The sequence below is a fragment of the Hyperolius riggenbachi genome, chromosome 5 (genome assembly GCF_040937935.1).
Source record: "Hyperolius riggenbachi isolate aHypRig1 chromosome 5, aHypRig1.pri, whole genome shotgun sequence".
Lineage (NCBI taxonomy): Eukaryota > Metazoa > Chordata > Amphibia > Anura > Hyperoliidae > Hyperolius > Hyperolius riggenbachi.
This window is the reverse complement of record NC_090650.1, coordinates 179,520,704-179,540,425: the sequence shown is the minus strand read 5'-3', so window position 1 is coordinate 179,540,425 and position 19,722 is coordinate 179,520,704. Positions and strand designations below refer to the sequence as shown.

Genomic DNA, 19,722 nt, shown 5'->3' with positions numbered 1-19,722 from the left:
GCCGTCCACTCCGCTCTTCCAATGAACTTCGCCTAACCGCCCCCCGCATCACCCAGTCCCATGCACGCCTCCAGGACTTCTCAAGAGCTGCTCCAACACTATGGAACTCCCTACCTCCACCCATTAGGGCAGCCCCCCTTCCTTCAACATCTTCAAAAAAGCCCTCAAAATTCACCTTTTCACTCTGGCCTATTACCCCTCACAAGTGCTCTAAACTTACAGCTGAACTCTGGTCCCCTACCTTTCGTGTCCTTACCTCTCCCTCTGCCTTTGGGCAGGGTCCTCCTCCTTTTGTGTCCTACCTGATCATGCACCTCCATTACTGTGAACCAATGTTATGCATCTGAGTGAACCTAACTTGCCTAATCTCCATGCTCCCATCCAGTGACAGACTAAGCATTACCTTGCACTCATACTGTGCTGCATGATCTGGTCTTTCTTGTATTCATGTATTGTCATTTTGCTGTATGTCACCCCTAAATATTGTTTGTAACCTAATGTCCAGCGCTGCGTAATATGTTGGCGCTTTATAAGTAAAATAAATAAAATAAATATTGCACAACAGAAGTGTTTTAACGCTCAGAGAGAACTTTGTTCATTATTTTTAGGAGGATATTCAAAAATTATTTATCTTTTTATCATCTATGTTAGGTATTTGGTGGAAGGACAAAAACTAGAGATCACCATAGACCTTAGAATTAACTTACAACTCTTTCATTGCAGTTTGAGAGGCCTTGCAATTAGCTTACAACTCCTTAATTGCAGACTACATATCAAACTCTTTAATAAACAGGGACACACAGTACACAGTTTGCACAGACCTTTGTCATTTATGTCACTTGCTATTGAAATAACTTCCATTGGGGGGCAAAGATAACCTAAATGTTTAAAATATGACAAATCATTGGTTAAGATGTTCAGAAAAAATACATTCTGATCATGTATGCTAGGGTGAACAAAAAAAACGTACTGTTTTTTTATCTTCAAGATACGCTTGCATAAGATTCCCTGAAGAAAGGATAGTACTTTGCTTGTGCTCTCACTCAAAGACAGGTTCTGAAATGAAAAAAAAAAAAAAAAAAAAAAAAGTTAAAACATTAGGTTAGATCTTACCTGCCTTAAGTTGGCCATACACTGGTCAATATGTCCAACAAATAGATCCCTATCTGATCATTATCTGATCAGAAACGGATCTCTCTGCTGCAACCCCTTCACGCACTACAAATGGATCTTCAATCTATGTGTGCCTGCCCGGTCACCCAGGTGTCAATGCCCCCCCCCCCCCTCACCGCCAGAAACCAGGCCTTGCGTTGTAGGTCACTTGACAGCTGTGTGGTCCGAGTCACTGCTCTCCCCTCCAGCTGCTGTTTTTTCACTCCCAAGTCCCGGACACCTGTGTAACGTGCAGACAACTACTAGATGCAGCGGGGCATGTACCTTCTGTGACCACTAGTGTTTGTTACGTCACACAGGCCACTGGAAAAGAGAGAGAAGGGCATCCACAGGGGAGAGAAGACACTGGAAATGTGGACAGGTGAAAGTAGCTCCTGCTTCTGCATTTCTCATCACAAAATCATGTGCCACTACCAGCATGCTCCCAATCCGCCAGCAATGACCAAAAATGTACATCCCTTGTGATCGACTTGATCAACTGATTTTGGCCAAAAAGTATCCAGATATAAATGCTAAAAACTTACTTGTGTATGGCAACCTTTGTAGTGTAACTCCATTGAATACTTTTTGTTTAGGTTTTGGATAAAGCAAGTAAATTATAGAACCTGTGTGTTACAAACTGGACAGAGGACCAGGGAATGACCTCAATTTGCAGCAAACACTGTGAAGGAGACCAAACATTTCAGTCAAAGTGTTTATTGCCAGTCATATTTCCGATGCACATGCAAGGAAACCACAATTTAATGACATAACAGCGCGTGCAAACTAAAACCCCAGTGAGTCTATCTACAGTATATAACTAAATATATACACAGACATATACACAAATGTAGACCAATTAACTTGCACCAGTATTGGTGATGTCTCAAACTATTCATCAACAATGTCTGTATTTTTATTTCTGGATGTCCTGATTGCACAGAGTTTGAACCTCTCATGTATCTATGTTCCTCACTATTTGTTTTGTACTATGTAATGAACCACTGAAGATGTTGGCTCTATATAAATAAAAACAAATAATAATATACAAACATGTGCAGTACAGAAGGAAACAAAGTCAGGACAGAATATGTTAGAACGTGATTTACGGTTGCTGGGGGTTACCACAACGTTCTTCGGCACCAGCAGCCCAAATGGTTGAAATCTGCAACTCGACATTCTCACAGCCTAGCAGATATCTCAAAGTGGACTCCAGACGCATCAAGCTTTAAATAACATTTATTTGGCAAATAAAGAAAAACAAAGATTTGCTTTCCTAAAACAGAAAGAATTTGCGATAATTCAGGTTGGAGTGAGCTTGAGATGTCTCTCAGTGCATCACTGCTGAATATATGCAAATTAACCATTGTACCCTTAGAAGCTAAACACACCTCCAGAACCGCTGGAATGCAATGATTTGTCAGCTTGTTAATTTGTACAGAGCCATAATAATCCAACATGCATACAGACTGTTTCGGATTGTTTGATCCTCATCAGTGCATGGCATGGATTAATTTGGCTCTATGGAGTAGGGCTTGTAAATCCGAGAGGTACAGACTAACCAGCAAGCTCATGGTGACCCAGAACTCATTGGAGTGTGTAAGGGACTACAATGGTCCTAAAAGCCCCCTTACTAAGATGTTAAGAAAAACAAAAGCTTGCTTTCCTAAAACAGAAAGAATTGGCGATAATTCAGGTTGGAGTGAGCTTGAGATGTCTCCCAGTGCAACACTGCTGAATATATGCAAATTAACCATTGTACCTTTAGAAGCTAAACACACCTCCAGAACCGCTGGAATGCAATGATGTGGCAGCTTGATAATTTGTACAGAGCCATAATAAGCCATATTCCATAGAGCCAAATTAATCCATGTCATGCACTGATGAGGATCAAACAATCTGAAACAGTCTGTATGCATGTTGGATTATTATGGCTCTGTACAAATTAACAAGCTGACACATCATTGCATTCCAGCGGTTCTGGAGGTGTGTTTAGCAAATAAAGAAGGGATACAGGTGTGTACATCAGCAACCTTCTTACCGGTATCTCAGCAAAGCATGAATGTGAAGCTCAGTTAGGTCTTGCTGGGGCATTGTATCCATCATGCGTCATTCCTAATGAATAATTCAGGTTTTGCCTTCAGAACAGTCTAAACTATGTTACACTAATAGCCAATACAGCATATGTACAAAGTGAAGTTAAGCTAAGTAAGATGTAAAGTAGAAAGAATAAATATGTGCAGCTCCCTTGGTCTTTCAGCTTCTTATAAACAACCAGCCAAGGGTTCATTTTAGATTCACCCTGTGGGAGGATGGGCCAGCTATCCATCACATCCTGAGTGATCTATTAGCCCACAGGAGCATGTGATTTGTGTAGAAATGTAAACTACCCCAAAAATTCTTACTTACCTGCGAGGTATGCAGGGCCGCAGCCCGGACACCCTGGCGGTATTCCATATCTGTGATTGGGGAAGAGAAAGAAAGCTTCTCTGAACCAATCGCAATACCTGTGATGAATGGACATGACCCTGATCAGAGGCCATATCTATTCATAAGAATGTTACTTTTTTTTTTTTTTTTTTACTTGATTAACGTTAAAACACTTTTTTGTAAACCAAGAAGTGTTTATCACCATCTAGTGGCGAAAAATGAAATAACCCTGCGCAGATTTTGTATTAAAAAAAAAAAAAGAACAGTTCCCTAAGGGAACTATTTATGTTTTGGGGTTTATTTTTGCCGTTTTTTGCTTTTTTTTAATTTTGAATTGTTTGCTTGGTAACTGGGGGAGAGGTTAGAGGGCTTTGGAAGTGATTTAATTATATTTATTTTAGTAGACAAGGGTTTACAATTGATGGGACACAAAAAAAAACAAAACAGAAAAATACACCTTTATTTCCAAATAATATATTGTCGCCATACATTGCAATGGGAACATAATTTTAATGTTGTGATAGCCGGGACTAATGGGCAAATAAAATGGGTGGATTTTATTTATAGTAGCATTGCTTGTTTTAAAACTATAGGGTGTGGAATTGGAGTAATAGTGTATTTTTTCTTTTTTTGCATGAATTTGCTTTCAAAATGCAGAGAAAATAAAGTAATTACTGAAAACAAGTATCGCTCACAAAAACCTTAACCTTCCTGGCGGTAACCCTGAACGTAGTTGGGGGTAAGCCGCGCAGGTTTTCTCAGGCCCTGCTGGGCCAATTTGCGCAATTTTTTTTTGATGCACGCAGCTAGCACTTTGCTAGCTGCGTGAGCACACCGATCGCCGCCGCCCCATGCTGATTCGCCGCTATCCGCCGCACCGCAGAACCCCCTACACCCCGTGTCTGGCCTATCAGCGCCAGGCAGCGCTGAGGGGTGGATCGGGACTCCCTTAGACGTCACGACGTCCATGACGTTCACCTGCCCCGTCGCCATGGCGACGGGGGAAGCCCTCCAGGAAATCCCGTTCTTTGAACGGGATTTCCTCATCGCTGATGGCGATGGAAGAGGGTAGGGGGATGCCGCTGCACAGCGGCTATCATGTAGCGAGCCCTAGGCTCGCTACATGATTTTAAAAAAAATTAAAAAACGGCTGCGGTTTTTTATAGACCGCCAGGAGGGTTAATTTGTGGTGAAAAAAACACAATATAGATCATTTACGTGTGATGAGTAGTGATAAAGTTATTGATGAATGAATGGGAGGTGCGCTGACAGGGGAAAATTGCTTCCGTCTTGAAGGTGAAAACACCTGCGGGCTGAAGCAGTTAAGGGTGGACTTCCTAGCAGCACATTGCTAGATCATTCTGGTACTCCTGCAGTGTTGTGACTCTAGCCATTATTCCTGTGTTTCCTGATCCTTGTTCCTGTACTCTGAACTCCTAGTATTGACCCTTGCTAGTCTGACTATTCCTTGCCTACTGATATATTTTGATTGTCTGGTTTGATTATTGCCTGTCTGGCTTATCTCTTGTATGCCGCTTTGCTTTATCCACTGTATATATCGTGAGATCTGCGTTCCTGTGTGTACCATTGTATATATTGTGTGATCTGTGTTATTGGATATTTGTTGTATACAGTATATCTGTATAGTTGGTTCATGACAAACATTTTTGTGCTCCACTTCCTCCAAATCCTGGAAAACCGTACCCCCAAAAAAGGTGTAGAGTGTGCGCCAGACACCAAAGGAGAGACTCCTAATATCACTGCCCAAAATGCCCGTCACAACCTGGATTGTGCCTTGGTGGGTGTTTTGAGGCCTACCATACACTGCTGAACTATTAGACTTTTTATTTCATTTTTTTGAATTATCACTTATCCCTGACATCTGACAGAAAGGAACCTCACACAGAAACAGAGAACATACAAACGTCTTGTAAATCATTCCTTTGCACTAACTGAACCTGTACCTCAACATTACAAAGCAAGACCATTACCCCATTGGCCTCCATTCCATATATACACATTTTGCCTTTTCTGCTGCTGATTATTCTCCTTGGGTACCACTGACTTGGCTGATAACATTCCTCCAGCAACTGGGATCGACAGCCCTGTCTCGCTAGGCGCACACGTACACACCCTTTCTACACTTATCTCATCAGAAGGGGGCACGGCCACAGCATTGGTGCAAAGTTCAGGGTATTCAAACCCTTACCCATCGCCATTCCAGGGCTGTCTAGCCGCACAGTTGTGGCGTGCACTCACGCCTTTCCTAACTTATTCCTCTGTCTCCTACCTGTCTGCCTTGCCCATCAATCAGTCAGTCTACCCTCTCTTGTCTGCCAGTCTGAGCTTGGCAGTGCAGCCCTTGCATGCCAGTCACTCTGTTTTGTCATGCCAGCCAGTCTGCCCTATCTGTCAGTCTGTCTCCAGTACTTCAGTACTTATCCAGCTGGTCCCTGTTCAGCCTGTTCCGTCCAGCCTGTCCTGTCCATTCCTGTTTTTCCTGTCCTTTCCAGTTAGTTTGTCCAGTTCTGTTAGTTTCATAAGTCACTCCTGTTTAGTACTCCTTCCCCATCGGCAAGCAACCCTAGGTTGGGACCTGGTGTGCACCAGGGAGTAAAGTAGTCTGCCACCCATTGGGTTGATGGCCCATCACCCCTTGTGGGGTGCGCAGGTGAAGACCCATGCTCACTTAGACCCCACGCCCTGGGACTGCGCGTATCTATCACCAGTGCCAAGATCAATAGAACCCTGACAGCTAATCATGTTTGTGAGACAGGACCAGTCTTTTGTCTTTACCCACAACTGATGTTAAGCTTACAGGTCTACAGTTTCCAGATTCTCTTTTTTTCCCCTTCTTGAATAAGAAGAAGACATCTGCTCTATGCCAGTCATAGGGAACTGACCCACTTAACAGAAATCCAAAGAACATAAGCTCAGAATCACCTTTATTCGCCAAGTACGACAATTGATGTACCCGGAATTATTTGTGGTCCACATGGACATGGCAGTAAAAAGACATATGACAAACATAGCATTGACATATAAAAAAGGGATTACATCGATACACATATGAGGACATGAACTAGAGCGTAGGGGACAAGCATAGGGAAATTGGCTTTCCCACGGCTTTCCCTAAGGATCCTACCTTCAGTTCAGACTGGTACATTTACCTTGAGATCTGTACTGCTGGTATGATGGAGAGGATCATAGCTAAAAGAAAAACCTTAATTAGTGAATTGCAGCCCATCATAAATGAATGTAGGGATATCCTACTTAACCATAAAAACAGTGACCAATACCACCCCCTTATGTCAAATCTTACCGCCAGAGTTAAGCGCTTCGAACTTGACATCACTGAGTCAAAACTTAAAAAACTGAACAGGGACCGTCTAGCGTATGCTGAGCACCGGGAGAGGGAACGCAAGCCACGTCCCACCCCCGCTTCTCAGCCGACGGGCCCCAACCCTCCACCTCCACCACCACCCCCACTCATGAGTCTCAATATTCCCCCACCTCCATTTAGGTTCCCACCGTTCCCCCCCCCCCCCCCCTTTTCTACTCCCCACACCAAAGGCACCAACACCTTCCATAGCATTTCCCCCACCACCCTTGCATACACCTCCAGCCTCACACACGGTTCCCCCACCACACCAGAACACCTTACCCAAACCCGCCCCTTTCGCGGGTGTGGCGCCACCTCCAAACAGGTTTGATTGCACAAAAAACTCCACAATAGCATCAAAAATCCAACGCATCAAAACCAACAAAAAAACTTCCGTTACTTCGACCCCCCGTACTGGGGCCGGCAAAAAAACTAACAAAGACCAGGCCACTATCAAATTTAACTTCATACCGAATGGCCCCCCAGCTACTTTACTTAAAAACACCCAGGACACCAACATCAGTCAATCTAATACCACTTCTACTATACCAACTACCACTATTGCGGACTCACCCGTCCAAGCCTCCCAGATTAGCATATGCCACTCAGACCCCGACTCTCTTGACTTTACAATACACCCCACCCCACAATCCCTAACTAATCAAAACCCAATTCCGACCCAGGGCAACACCACCACCAACCCACATAAAATCCAAACTGATCTAAAACCCTTTTTCCAACCGGCTAATGACAATGCCACCTCCAGCAGTGAATCAGCTAACCACACCCTTTCTCCCTCTTTTTTAGAACTCCCTTCAGCACTATCACAAAACATCCTTTCCACCCAACTACCAAGCCCGCGTTCAGAGAAGGTACTTTTCCAACTCACCAACAAGTACAAACGACCGCTACCAGATACAGAAAAAGAGGAAGTAGAGGGAAAAGGAAAAAGAAACAAACCATAAACACACCACTCCCCCCCACAAATTCCAACAGATGTATCTTTAATCTGTCAGACCACATCCTTAGTACCCATGAGACCACCCTCTTAGAAAAAGGGTTATCTTTTTGCCCAACCAATCAAGTCAATACATTAGAACTTTTTTCAGATCTCAACAGCTATATCCGGAAACTAACACTTAAAGAGACTCCGTAACAAAAATTGCATCCTGTTTTTTATCATCCTACAAGTTCCAAAAGCTATTCTAATGTGTTCTGGCTTACTGCAGCACTTTCTACTATCACAGTCTCTGTAATAAATCAATGTTTCTTTCCCCTGTCAGACTTGTCAGCCTGTGTTTGGAAGGCTGCCAAGTTCTTCAGTGTTGTGGTTCTGCTATGAACTCCCCCTTCCAGGCTCCTCTATGCACACTGCCTGTGTATTATTTAGATTAGGGCAGCTTCTCTCTTCTCTCTTATCTTTTACAAGCTGGATAAATCGTCCTCTGAGCTGGCTGGGCTTTCACATAGTGAGGAATTACAGACAAGGGCAAAGCTGTTTGCAGGAAGAAACGAGCAGCCTGAAACTTCAGTGCATGAGAACTGCAGGGGAAAGAAACACACAAATGATCTCTTGAGATTCAAAAGGAAGGGTGTATACAGCCTGCTTGTGTATGGATGTATTTTCTATGTGTGGACATACTGTACATCAACCTACTTCCTGTATTGGTGGCCATTTTGTTTGTTTACAAACAAACTTTTTAAAACTGTTTTTAACCACTTTTAATGCGGCGAGGAGCGGCGAAATTGTGACAGAGGGTAATAGGAGATGTCCCCTAACGCACTGGTATGTTTACTTTTGTGCGATTTTAACAATACAGATTCTCTTTAAAAGACATTATGCCATCAAAAACCTCAAATCCACCGAAGATAATGTCCCTACCTCGCTTATCATCACCAACAATGATACCCTACCCAACGTTAACATTTTCCACCCTGAAATCAGTACAGAGAAATACATTACCACTCAGTTAAAAGGGAGATCCCGCTTTTACCCAGTAGCATCCAAGGGCTGCTTCATTGAAACCTTCTACTCTTTAGTACTCCAAGACCTACAGATGTTGCATGATGACCTACCCACCCCTATATCCAACCTTAGTCAACGAGAATCCCAGGCACTAAAAAATCTACAGAAAAAACACAATCTGATCATCAAACCTGCAGATAAGGGGGGAGGTATAGTTATACTCAACCGCTCAGACTATCTAGAGGAAGCGGCCAGGCTCCTTGACAATCCAAAACATTACGAAACTCTGACCACAGATCCAACTCCCTCTCTAAATATCACACTAAAAACCCTTATCAATAATGCTTTCCTATCTAACATCATTACCAAAAATGAAAGAAACTTTATTATCAACACTCAACCAATAACCCCCATTTTCTACTATCTACCAAAAATACATAAAGATTTACAAAAACCGCCCGGTAGACCCATCATCTCAGGCATAAACTCCATCACCAGCAATCTTTCCGGATTCCTTGACCAACATCTACAGCCACGCGTACAGTCCCTTCCTTTCTTTCTAAAGGATTCACAACAACTCATTATACTCCTACGTGACATCGCATGGCAGCCGGATTATGTCTGGCTGACATGCGATGTCAACCTCCATTTATACCAATATCCCCCATCCCTTCGGCCTCCAAGCAATACAATATTACCTAGCCACCAACCCATCTATGCCACTTACACAACAAACCTTCCTTTTACAATGCACAGAGTTCATCCTCAACAATAACATATTCACGTTTAACGATAAAATTTACCATCAGACGAGTGGGACCACGATGGGGAGCTCGTTTGCTCCTTCGTATGCTAATCTTACAATGGGATTCCTAGAATTACATAAATTATCCACACATCATCCATTTTCCGACAATATTGTACTATATAAGCGATATATCGACGACCTTATTTTCATTTGGAAAGGCGACACTATACTAATTCCACACTTTGTCAGTTACCTTAATTCGAATTCAGCAGGACTTCAATTTATACACCATTATTATACCTCCTCCATTGAGTTTCTTGACCTCACTCTATATATAGAATCCAATCACATCATGACAAAAACTTTTTTTAAACCAGTCGATGCCAACAATTATATACATTTCAAGAGCTTTCACCACCACCCTTGAATTACTAACACCCCCTACAGTCAATACAGAAGAATACATAGGAACTGCACTGACCAATCACAATTTGATATACAATCCGAGATTCTCACAAAAAAATTCACAGATCGTCATTATCCCAAAAAACTTATCAAAGATGCAAGACATAGCGCCAAATGTTCCAACCCCCCGACCACCATTAGACAACCTTCCAATACCATAGGCCCACCCCGGTTCATTACTCGTTACAATGCCCATAATTTGTCCATCCGCAATATTCTAAAAAATCGTTGGGACATTCTCATGCAAGACCCCTACTTACGGCCCTTATTACCCACAGCACCTTCAATTACATATAGGAGAGCACTGAATCTCCGCAACCTCCTAGCGCCGAGCAAATTACGTACAACTAATGAACTCTCCCCTCCGCAAGCACAGGAGCCTGGCTGCTTCCCCTGCAACAAGAACCGCTGCACAGCTTGCCAGTTCATCAACACCTGTGCTTCCTTTGTTTCCTCTAGCACCAATATTCAATATCCCATAAAAAAACGCCTCACCTGCGAATCCAAATTCGTCATCTATCTCATTTCATGCCCTTGCTGTCTCCAGTACGTGGGGAGAACTACACAGTTGGCCCGCAGCAGAATCGGGCAACACAAAAGAAACATCACCAATAAATTCCCCCTTCACAGCGTTTCACAGCACTTTTGCACCCACCATGACAATAACCCACAACTCTTCAGCATTATACTACTTGACTCTATTGATGCTAGTTTACCAAATGCATTCGAACAACTTAAAAAACATGAAATGTACTGGATACAAACTCTAAGAACCCTCATACCTGAAGGTCTGAACGAAGTTTTGGAAAAAATCTACTAAAACACTACCTGTTCCGTTTTTCTTTTATCTCTGGCCGCTCTCTTTTATCCTTTTATGCGTAATATTTTTAGTATTCCTATTTTTAGTACTTTTATTATTTATACTTGTATTTTTCATTTTTAATATAGCAACGTTCATCTTTACAACAATACCTCAGGCTAGATCATTATTTTTATATAGCTGTATATTTACACATCTGTATATTCACATTATTTATATCAATAATTAGAATTGTTCATGATCTATATATCTTTATTTGTCTTGCTTTACTGTCTTCTTCCTCCTTTTATCTCATTGTTTTTACCATAATTTTTTTTTCCAGTTGTTTACAACTTGTCCTCCAATGTTTATGTTTTTTTCCATCTAATTGGCCCTATTAGCAAGTACCTGTGTATATATAAGGAGTTGAGCGTCCTCACTACTCCACTGAGGCGCTACACCTGCTACTGCTGGAATTCTGGTGAGTTCTTTATGTTATTTTATTTGCACACTTTACCTTATATTTCTGCCCCCCTGTTCTCTTCTCAATGCTCTATTACCCATTACACTTGCTGACACATACCCCTTTTCATTACCAATACCACTCATTGCAAATCTGTGTAAAAAATACCCCATAGCCCATTACTATCACGAGCACCATAGCCTCTACCCCCTATTGTTAACTTGTACACCAAACTTTTTATGCTATCTCCACAAAGCAATTTTTCATATGGTATGCTTTATGATATGTAATATATTAATATGCATCTTGTAACTGCAGAATTCACTATAGCATAATGTACTGTCTCTTGTCTACAGTTTTGTCCCCACTTTATTGCCTGATGAAGCGGGCTCGGCCTGCGAAACGCGTTGCACTTTTGGGGTACCATATAATAAATGTGATTACTATTATACAGACAGTCTTTCGTGTCTGCTTTATGGAGGTAAGTCCACCACTTCCTCCAAGCAAATTTTAAAGCTTTTATCCACTTTTATTCTGCTGGCGCCTCTGCTCTCCTACTGAAAAATCGTGTCCACCCCTGGTGGAGGGGTGATCTACCCCTTTTTCTCATCTACAGAGAGTGACTTCTTAATCCTGAGTGAGGACAGGTATAATCTCCTCACCTGCTTATACAGTGGTTGCCTGTGTGGTAACCCACGTTTGTGAGTATATTCTTCTCACTGATTTGCCTTACTTCGTTTATGTTTTAACATACTACACTATATTGGGCTCTCGGTTTCTCTATATTTTAAGCATAGGGAAATAGCAGCCAGGGTGAGGGACAAGGCTGCACAGGAGGTGCTTTAGAAGTCAGAAGTTCAGGGTGTGCGAGTGAGTGTTAACCAGGAGACTAAAGCATCCCAGGAGGAAGGCTGGTCTGGCAGGGTAGACTCGAGTTCAGCAGGAGGACTGCTTGAGGGAAGAAGGTGCTCCTGCAACTGGTGGTTCTGGAGGGGATGGTTTCATAACGGCGTCCCAAGGGATTATGTGAGATCCTGGAGGCCCTCGTCCTCATTCTAGTGGTATGAAGGAGATCTAGCGTTGGTAGTGGAACACCAATGATTTTTTTCAGCTGTGTTAATCACCCTTTGGAGTTTATACTTGTCATTAACGGTAGCTCCTGCATGACAGACTATGATGGAGGAGCAGAGGATGGGCTCGACCGTGGCATTGTAAAAGCTAGTAAGCAATTTTTGTAGCATACTGAATGTCTTCAGTTGGCGCAGGAAGAATAGCCTTTTATGTGCCTTTTTATGAATTTTAGTGGCGTTCTGCCCCCATCTCAGGTCACTAGTTATTGTAGTACCAAGGAACCGCACACATGGTACCCTGGAGACCTCAACCCCATTGATCAGCACCAGGAGGAGGATGGAAGGGAGTCTGCGTAAGTCCACAATCAGCTCAACAGTCTTTGCTGCATTAAGGATGAGTTTGTTGTCCCTGCACCAAGTGCAGATCCTCTCAATCTAACTGTGGTAAGCAAGCTCTCCGTTGCTGCCTATAAGCGTTGTGTCATCCGCAAATGTAACAACCATGACAGAGTCCATGAGGTGAGTATACAATTCTTGGTGCACAGTGAGAATCGGAGTGGGGACTGTACACACCCTTGTGGTGTGACTAAGTTGGTGGTTCTCCCGTTGGAGATGCAGTTACCAAGCTAAACCCATCGCATAAGGTTGGATAGGAAGTCCCTGACCCACCCAAAAAGAGCAGAGTTGACTCCGAGTTGCTTAAAACTGTTGAGCAGGATGTCTGGGCAGATGGTGTTGAAAGTGGAGCTTAAGTCCAGGAAAAGGATCTTGATGTAGGAGTCTGGTCTGTCATCAATGTGTGGCAGGCTGACATTTATGGCGTCCTCTACTTACCTGTTTATCCTGTAAGTGAACTGGTGTGGGTCCAGGAGGGCATTGGTGGAGGAGTGTTTGAGGTAGGCCAGCACCAGATATTCATGATGGTGGGGGTCAGGGCTACGGGTCTGAAGTTGTTGAGCTCCATATTTCCTGACTTTTTTGGGACTGGCTTGATTGTGGACTTCTTAAACGCAGGAGGGGACCGTGTCTACCGAAAGGGACCTGTTGTATATGGAGGTGAGGACCGGGGCCAGCTAGTCTGCACAGGTTCTCAGGCAGAGGGATGGAAACTCTGTCCAGGCCGGTGGCTTTCCTCGGGTAAAGTGTGGGGAGGTGCCATAGCACATCTGCCTCCAGGACTGCAGCTGGTGCTGGGGCACTGCTGGGCCTCGGGGATGGTGTGGCCAAATTAGTCATGTACGTCGGGTTGGGTTGATTCTCAAATCTGCTTGAGTACGGTTGAGTGCGTTCCTGGTTTACCTAAACTCTGGGGTACCAGACCTGTGTGCCGCCTCCTTGATTTTCCAAAGCTGGTGAAGATTGCTGTTGAACCAGGGCTTATTGTTTGGGAAGACTTTGTAGGTCTTGGTTGAAATGCAAAAATCCTCTCAGAAACTGATGTAGGAGGTGACAATCTCTGCCAATTCCTCCAGGGTGGGTGCCTCCAGGACGGACAAGTGCATTCAAAGCATGCTTGCAGCTTCAGCATTGCATCTTTTTTCCACTTTTTGACAGTCCTTATAATGGGCTTAGTATTCTCCAGGTGCCTTCTGTAGGTGGGGATCAGGTGATTAGGCTGTGATCAGAGTTTCCCAGGGCTGCACCTTGAACAGCCTTATATGCATTTCTAAGAGCTGTGTAGAAGTGGTGCAGGGTGCTGCGGTTCCTAGGGCAAGAAATGTGTTGCTGATAGCGGGGCAGCTCCTGCCACAGGTTCACCCTGTTAAAGTCCCTCAGGATGAGGAGGGCCTTTGCGAAAGCAGTTTCCACCCATGATATGCAGTCACTTAGGGGTTGATTCACAAACAAGCGCTGCTTCAGCTCATCAGCAGCTGCTATACACGCTATGCTTGCTGAGGAAGGTCATGTTGGGGCACCAAGTAGCATTTTGTAATGCCTGGCAGATCTCCTGCTTTCTTTCAGCCATTAAACCCCAATCTATCACCACCTTCTTCCCCCTATGTGGCGCGTCCCCACTTGAATGGGAGGCGAGGAAATAACACCTGCCCGACTTCGGTTACACCCAGGCCTTGGAGGTGCAAGATATAGCGGCTGAGGCCAAGAAAGCCAGAATACCGTCAGAGGTCACTACTGAGGCTAATAACACAGTTCCACAGTATCACATATACAGTTCAACAGTTCAAGGGTATCACATAGGTCTTTACCTGGAAACTGAAGCACTCAGCGTCGAAAGTCAGTGGTAACCAGGTATGGGACAATTCAGATAACATGTAGGAGGTATCCAATAACAGACAATGATCAGTCCAGGCAGCAGGCAGGAGAGTATCCAGTAAACAGGCAAGGGTCAATCCAGGAAGCAAACAAGGGTTAAAGGGACTCCGAGCAGTGCAAAAACTATGGAAAGATGCACATCATTTGAAAGCTCTCTTTCTCCTCTTTCCAATGATATATAAACCGCCACCCTACGCCTTTTAGTTTTCGCTATTTTCGCGATTGAAATTGCAGCGGCCGCGATTTCGATCGCGAAAATAGAGAAAACTAAAAGGCGTAGGGCAACGATTTAGGTGTCGTCAGAAAGAGGAGAAAGAGAGCTTTAAAATGATATCCATCTTTCCATAGTTATATTGTATTACACAGGGCGACTTTTTGTCAAAGTCAGCAGCTGCATTCAGCAGAATGGAGCTTCTGACACTGGGGAAAGTGTCGTCCTGTGTAATACAATATAACTATGGCTTCATGGATATCATTTTAAAGCTCTCTTTCTCCTCTTTCTGACGACACCTAAATCGTTGCCCTACACCTTTTAGTTTTCTCTATTTTCGCAATCGAAATCGCGGCCGCGGCAATTTCAATCGCGAAAATAGCGAAAACTAAAAGACGTAGGGTGGTGGTTTATATATCATTGGAAAGAGGAGAAAGAGAGCTTTAAAATGATATGCATCTTTCCATAGTTTCTGCACTGCTCGGAGTCCCTTTAATGACAGCAGAGTAGTCAAAATACAATCCGAGGTCAAAGTCCAGAATCTCAGCAATGATCAGAGTGCGCACCCAGCAACTAGCCAAAGCTAAGTTTTCACACAGGCGATGACTGGGAGCACTCTGCACATTTAAATATCAATCATTCTCCAATCAGTGGCTGGCCACCTTCCGCCCAACCAATCACACAGCAAGGGCCTGTCAGGTGGAGATCAGCTGACACCGCTCCAGTGAACTGAGCTGGTCAGCTGACTATTGTTTACCCTTGCGGAGGGCATACTGCAAACGCACCATCCGCCTATCAGCGTGTGCGGACTGTGAGTCACCGGCAGGGCTGGCAGCAGGGAACAAGTGCCAAGACCCGGAAGCGACAGCTTCTGCCCGGGTCTCTACGGCACGTTATTATTAACAAGTACATTCCTTATACATTTTAATGTAAAAACATATGGCATTTATGTTAAAGCATAAGCTGTAGTGGCTTAGCGATAATTCAACTCCTTTAATATCCAGGGGTGGATGCCATCTGGACCAGGTGCCTTGTATATTGAACTTCTTCGAATGTGCCTGCACATCTTCCTTTTCATGCTGAATGAGGTGGAGTGGGAAAACCCCCAAACTCCATTATGAGCTAAAGACATCACCTTGGTAAAAACAGAAGCAATGCATGCAGTTAAAATTTCCATTTTAGCTTGGTCCTCTACAATCAAATTCTCCACCTGATCTTGTAAAATTCCTATATTCTCTGCCTTCTTTCCTTTTGAGTTTATAAACAGTAGAGTTCCAGTAATCCGGAACTCAACTAACCAGCAGTCTCAAACAGCAAACACTAATTACCGACAGTACTCACTGTGGTGAAGGCCAACTTCTTAGGCTGTTTTTGGGCTCTGCTGTGCTTAAAGAGTAGGTTCCATGGCTCCCCCAAGGTTAACATACTTTTAATCACTACATATCTCTCTCTCTCTCTCTCTCTCTATCTATCTATCTATCTATCTATCTATCTATCTATCTATCTATCTATCTATCTATCTATCTACCTACCTATCTATCTATCTATATCTATATCTATATCTATATATATATATATATATATATATTATATATATATATAGATAGATAGATAGATAGATAGATAGATAGAGAGAGAGAGAGAGAGAGTAGTACTATATTAGCTGGGCCTATTTTTTTTAGTCTAGTCTCAAGCAACCAGAACGCACACTTATCCAGCATCAGCCACTACCCGTAGGTGCAGAATAATCAAGACTCTACTGTACTTTTAAAAAATCTTCAGGTCATTAGAAAATTCCAGCTTAAGAGGGTAATCTGAATCCTAACAGATAGCTAAAATATGTGAAAAGATGACTCTTCCATAAACATTTTAGTGGTCTACACAGATAGAGAAAGTGCAAGGGCACAACCTTTGCTTAAATATGTTTGCAATATAGCGAGGAGAACGCCAGCGCATACCACTAAGGCTGCATCTGAAATGACCACCAGCTCAGTGTGCAGCACCTATATAGACTTTCTACACACTTCGCATTCAATTCAGATGCAAATCATATGCAAATCTGCTACTACTTATCATGCAAACAGGAAACTCAGGAGGAGGGGCTGGGAGCAGCTAACCTGACAGTTACATAGTTACAAAGTTAAGGAAAGGTGGGGGGAAAGGCTGCGCATCCCTAAACACATGCTGCAATTGAATGGTTAATCGCATAGGCATACACCGCCTCTGCCAGACTGAAAAATGCATGCCCTGCATCCAAGACAAGTGCTAACATTTATTAAACTAGGAGGTACTTTAGCTTCCAATATGGTTTGCATGCAAAGTATATTATACTAGACACTTGCGCCACGGTGAGGCAGACCTCCGGGCAAGTGACCTAACCTAAATTTAAAACCTCGGGAGCAGCTAAGCAGAAAAAAATGTGTAACTTACATTTGGTAGAACAGCGAGGAGAACGCCAGCGCATACCACTAAGGCTGCATCTGAAATGACCACCAGCTCAGTGTGCAGCACCTATATAGACTTTCTACACACTTCGCATTCAATTCAGATGCAAATCATATGCAAATCTGCTACTACTTATCATGCAAACAGGAAACTCAGGAGGAGGGGCTGGGAGCAGCTAACCTGACAGTTACATAGTTACTCCTGAGTTTCCTGTTTGCATGATAAGTAGTAGCAGATTTGCATATCATTTGCATCTGAATTGAATGTGAAGTGTGTAGAAAGTCTATATAGGTGCTGCACACTGAGCTGGTGGTCATTTCAGATGCAGCCTTAGTGGTATGCGCTGGCGTTCTCCTCGCTGTTCTACCAAATGTAAGTTACACATTTTTTTCTGCTTAGCTGCTCCCGAGGTTTTAAATTTAGGTTAGGTCACTTGCCCGGAGGTCTGCCTCACCGTGGCGCAAGTGTCTAGTATAATATACTTTGCATGCAAACCATATTGGAAGCTAAAGTACCTCCTAGTTTAATAAATGTTAGCACTTGTCTTGGATGCAGGGCATGCATTTTTCAGTCTGGCAGAGGCGGTGTATGCCTATGCGATTAACCATTCAATTGCAGCATGTGTTTAGGGATGCGCAGCCTTTCCCCCCACCTTTCCTTAACTTTGTAACTATGTAACTGTCAGGTTAGCTGCTCCCAGCCCCTCCTCCTGAGTTTCCTGTTTGCATGATAAGTAGTAGCAGATTTGCATATGATTTGCATCTGAATTGAATGCGAAGTGTGTAGAAAGTCTATATAGGTGCTGCACACTGAGCTGGTGGTCATTTCAGATGCAGCCTTAGTGGTATGCGCTGGCGTTCTCCTCGCTGTTCTACCAAATGTAAGTTACACATTTTTTTCTGCTTAGCTGCTCCCGAGGTTTTAAATTTAGGTTAGGTCACTTGCCCGGAGGTCTGCCTCACCGTGGCGCAAGTGTCTAGTATAATATACTTTGCATGCAAACCATATTGGAAGCTAAAGTACCTCCTAGTTTAATAAATGTTAGCACTTGTCTTGGATGCAGGGCATGCATTTTTCAGTCTGGCAGAGGCGGTGTATGCCTATGCGATTAACCATTCAATTGCAGCATGTGTTTAGGGATGCGCAGCCTTTCCCCCCACCTTTCCTTAACTTTGTAACTATGTAACTGTCAGGTTAGCTGCTCCCAGCCCCTCCTCCTGAGTTTCCTGTTTGCATGATAAGTAGTAGCAGATTTGCATATGATTTGCATCTGAATTGAATGCGAAGTGTGTAGAAAGTCTATATAGGTGCTGCACACTGAGCTGGTGGTCATTTCAGATGCAGCCTTAGTGGTATGCGCTGGCGTTCTCCTCGCTGTTCTACCAAATGTAAGTTACACATTTTTTTCTGCTTAGCTGCTCCCGAAGGTTTTAAATTTAGGTTAGGTCACTTGCCCGGAGGTCTGCCTCACCGTGGCGCAAGTGTCTAGTATAATATACTTTGCATGCAAACCATATTGGAAGCTAAAGTACCTCCTAGTTTAATAAATGTTAGCACTTGTCTTGGATGCAGGGCATGCATTTTTCAGTCTGGCAGAGGCGGTGTATGCCTATGCAATTAACCATTCAATTGCAGCATGTATTTAGGGATGCGCAGCCTTTCCCCCCACCTTTCCTTATGTTTGCAATATACTTTACTAAGTTTCCCATCTCTACAACTTGAGACGCATGAATGTGAGGAGAATGATGTTAAGTTTCAGGAATGTATCTGCCAGTGGCCATGTGAATAGAGAACACGAGGGACATTTACAGTTTCAGCTACAAACTTTGATTTGTTCTACATATGGAAAAAGATTTCAAACCAATAACCTGTGTCTTTAATGTTATACCTGTTCCACAAGGATGGCATTGTGCATCATGTTTTTTTCTTGGAGGTGTTTTAAAAACCTGTCCATACTGGGCATAAAATCTTTGATGGTAGACACCTGAAAAAAAGAACACTGATGCTTTAGAAGAGAAAATTATCTTCACAATATTACGTATAAACTCAACTTATGTGGATGCCTATGGCTAAAGATGGCCATACACAATACAAAACAATGCTTTTGTTTAATAAATTATTGATTTACTGTATTTTTGGACTATAAGACTCACTTTTTCTCAGGGAGTTCCTGACTTGTGAACGCCTGATAATACGAACCTCCAACCCGAGCCTCCAGCCTGCCGCAATGTTGGAACTCCCTGTGCTGTGCCCATGCAGGAGGACACAGGGGGACAAACTAAGGATAAAGGGGGACACAAAGGGGAATAGAGGAGGACAC

At 43.3% G+C, this 19,722-nt stretch overlaps 1 protein-coding gene across 9 annotated transcripts in view; it reads right to left on the bottom strand.

The window, feature by feature from the left end:
- Positions 1-19,722, bottom strand: part of TERT (telomerase reverse transcriptase) — a 961,487-nt gene that overhangs the window by 515,249 nt on the left and 426,516 nt on the right. For all 9 annotated transcript variants that reach the window (XM_068236452.1, XM_068236449.1, XM_068236451.1 and 6 more), the window contains 2 exons: positions 19,291-19,386; positions 971-1,056 (listed from right to left, as the gene is read on the bottom strand). In XM_068236452.1, coding sequence (XP_068092553.1) covers positions 971-1,056; positions 19,291-19,386 — 182 coding nt within the window. The remainder of the gene's footprint in view (positions 1-970; positions 1,057-19,290; positions 19,387-19,722) is intronic.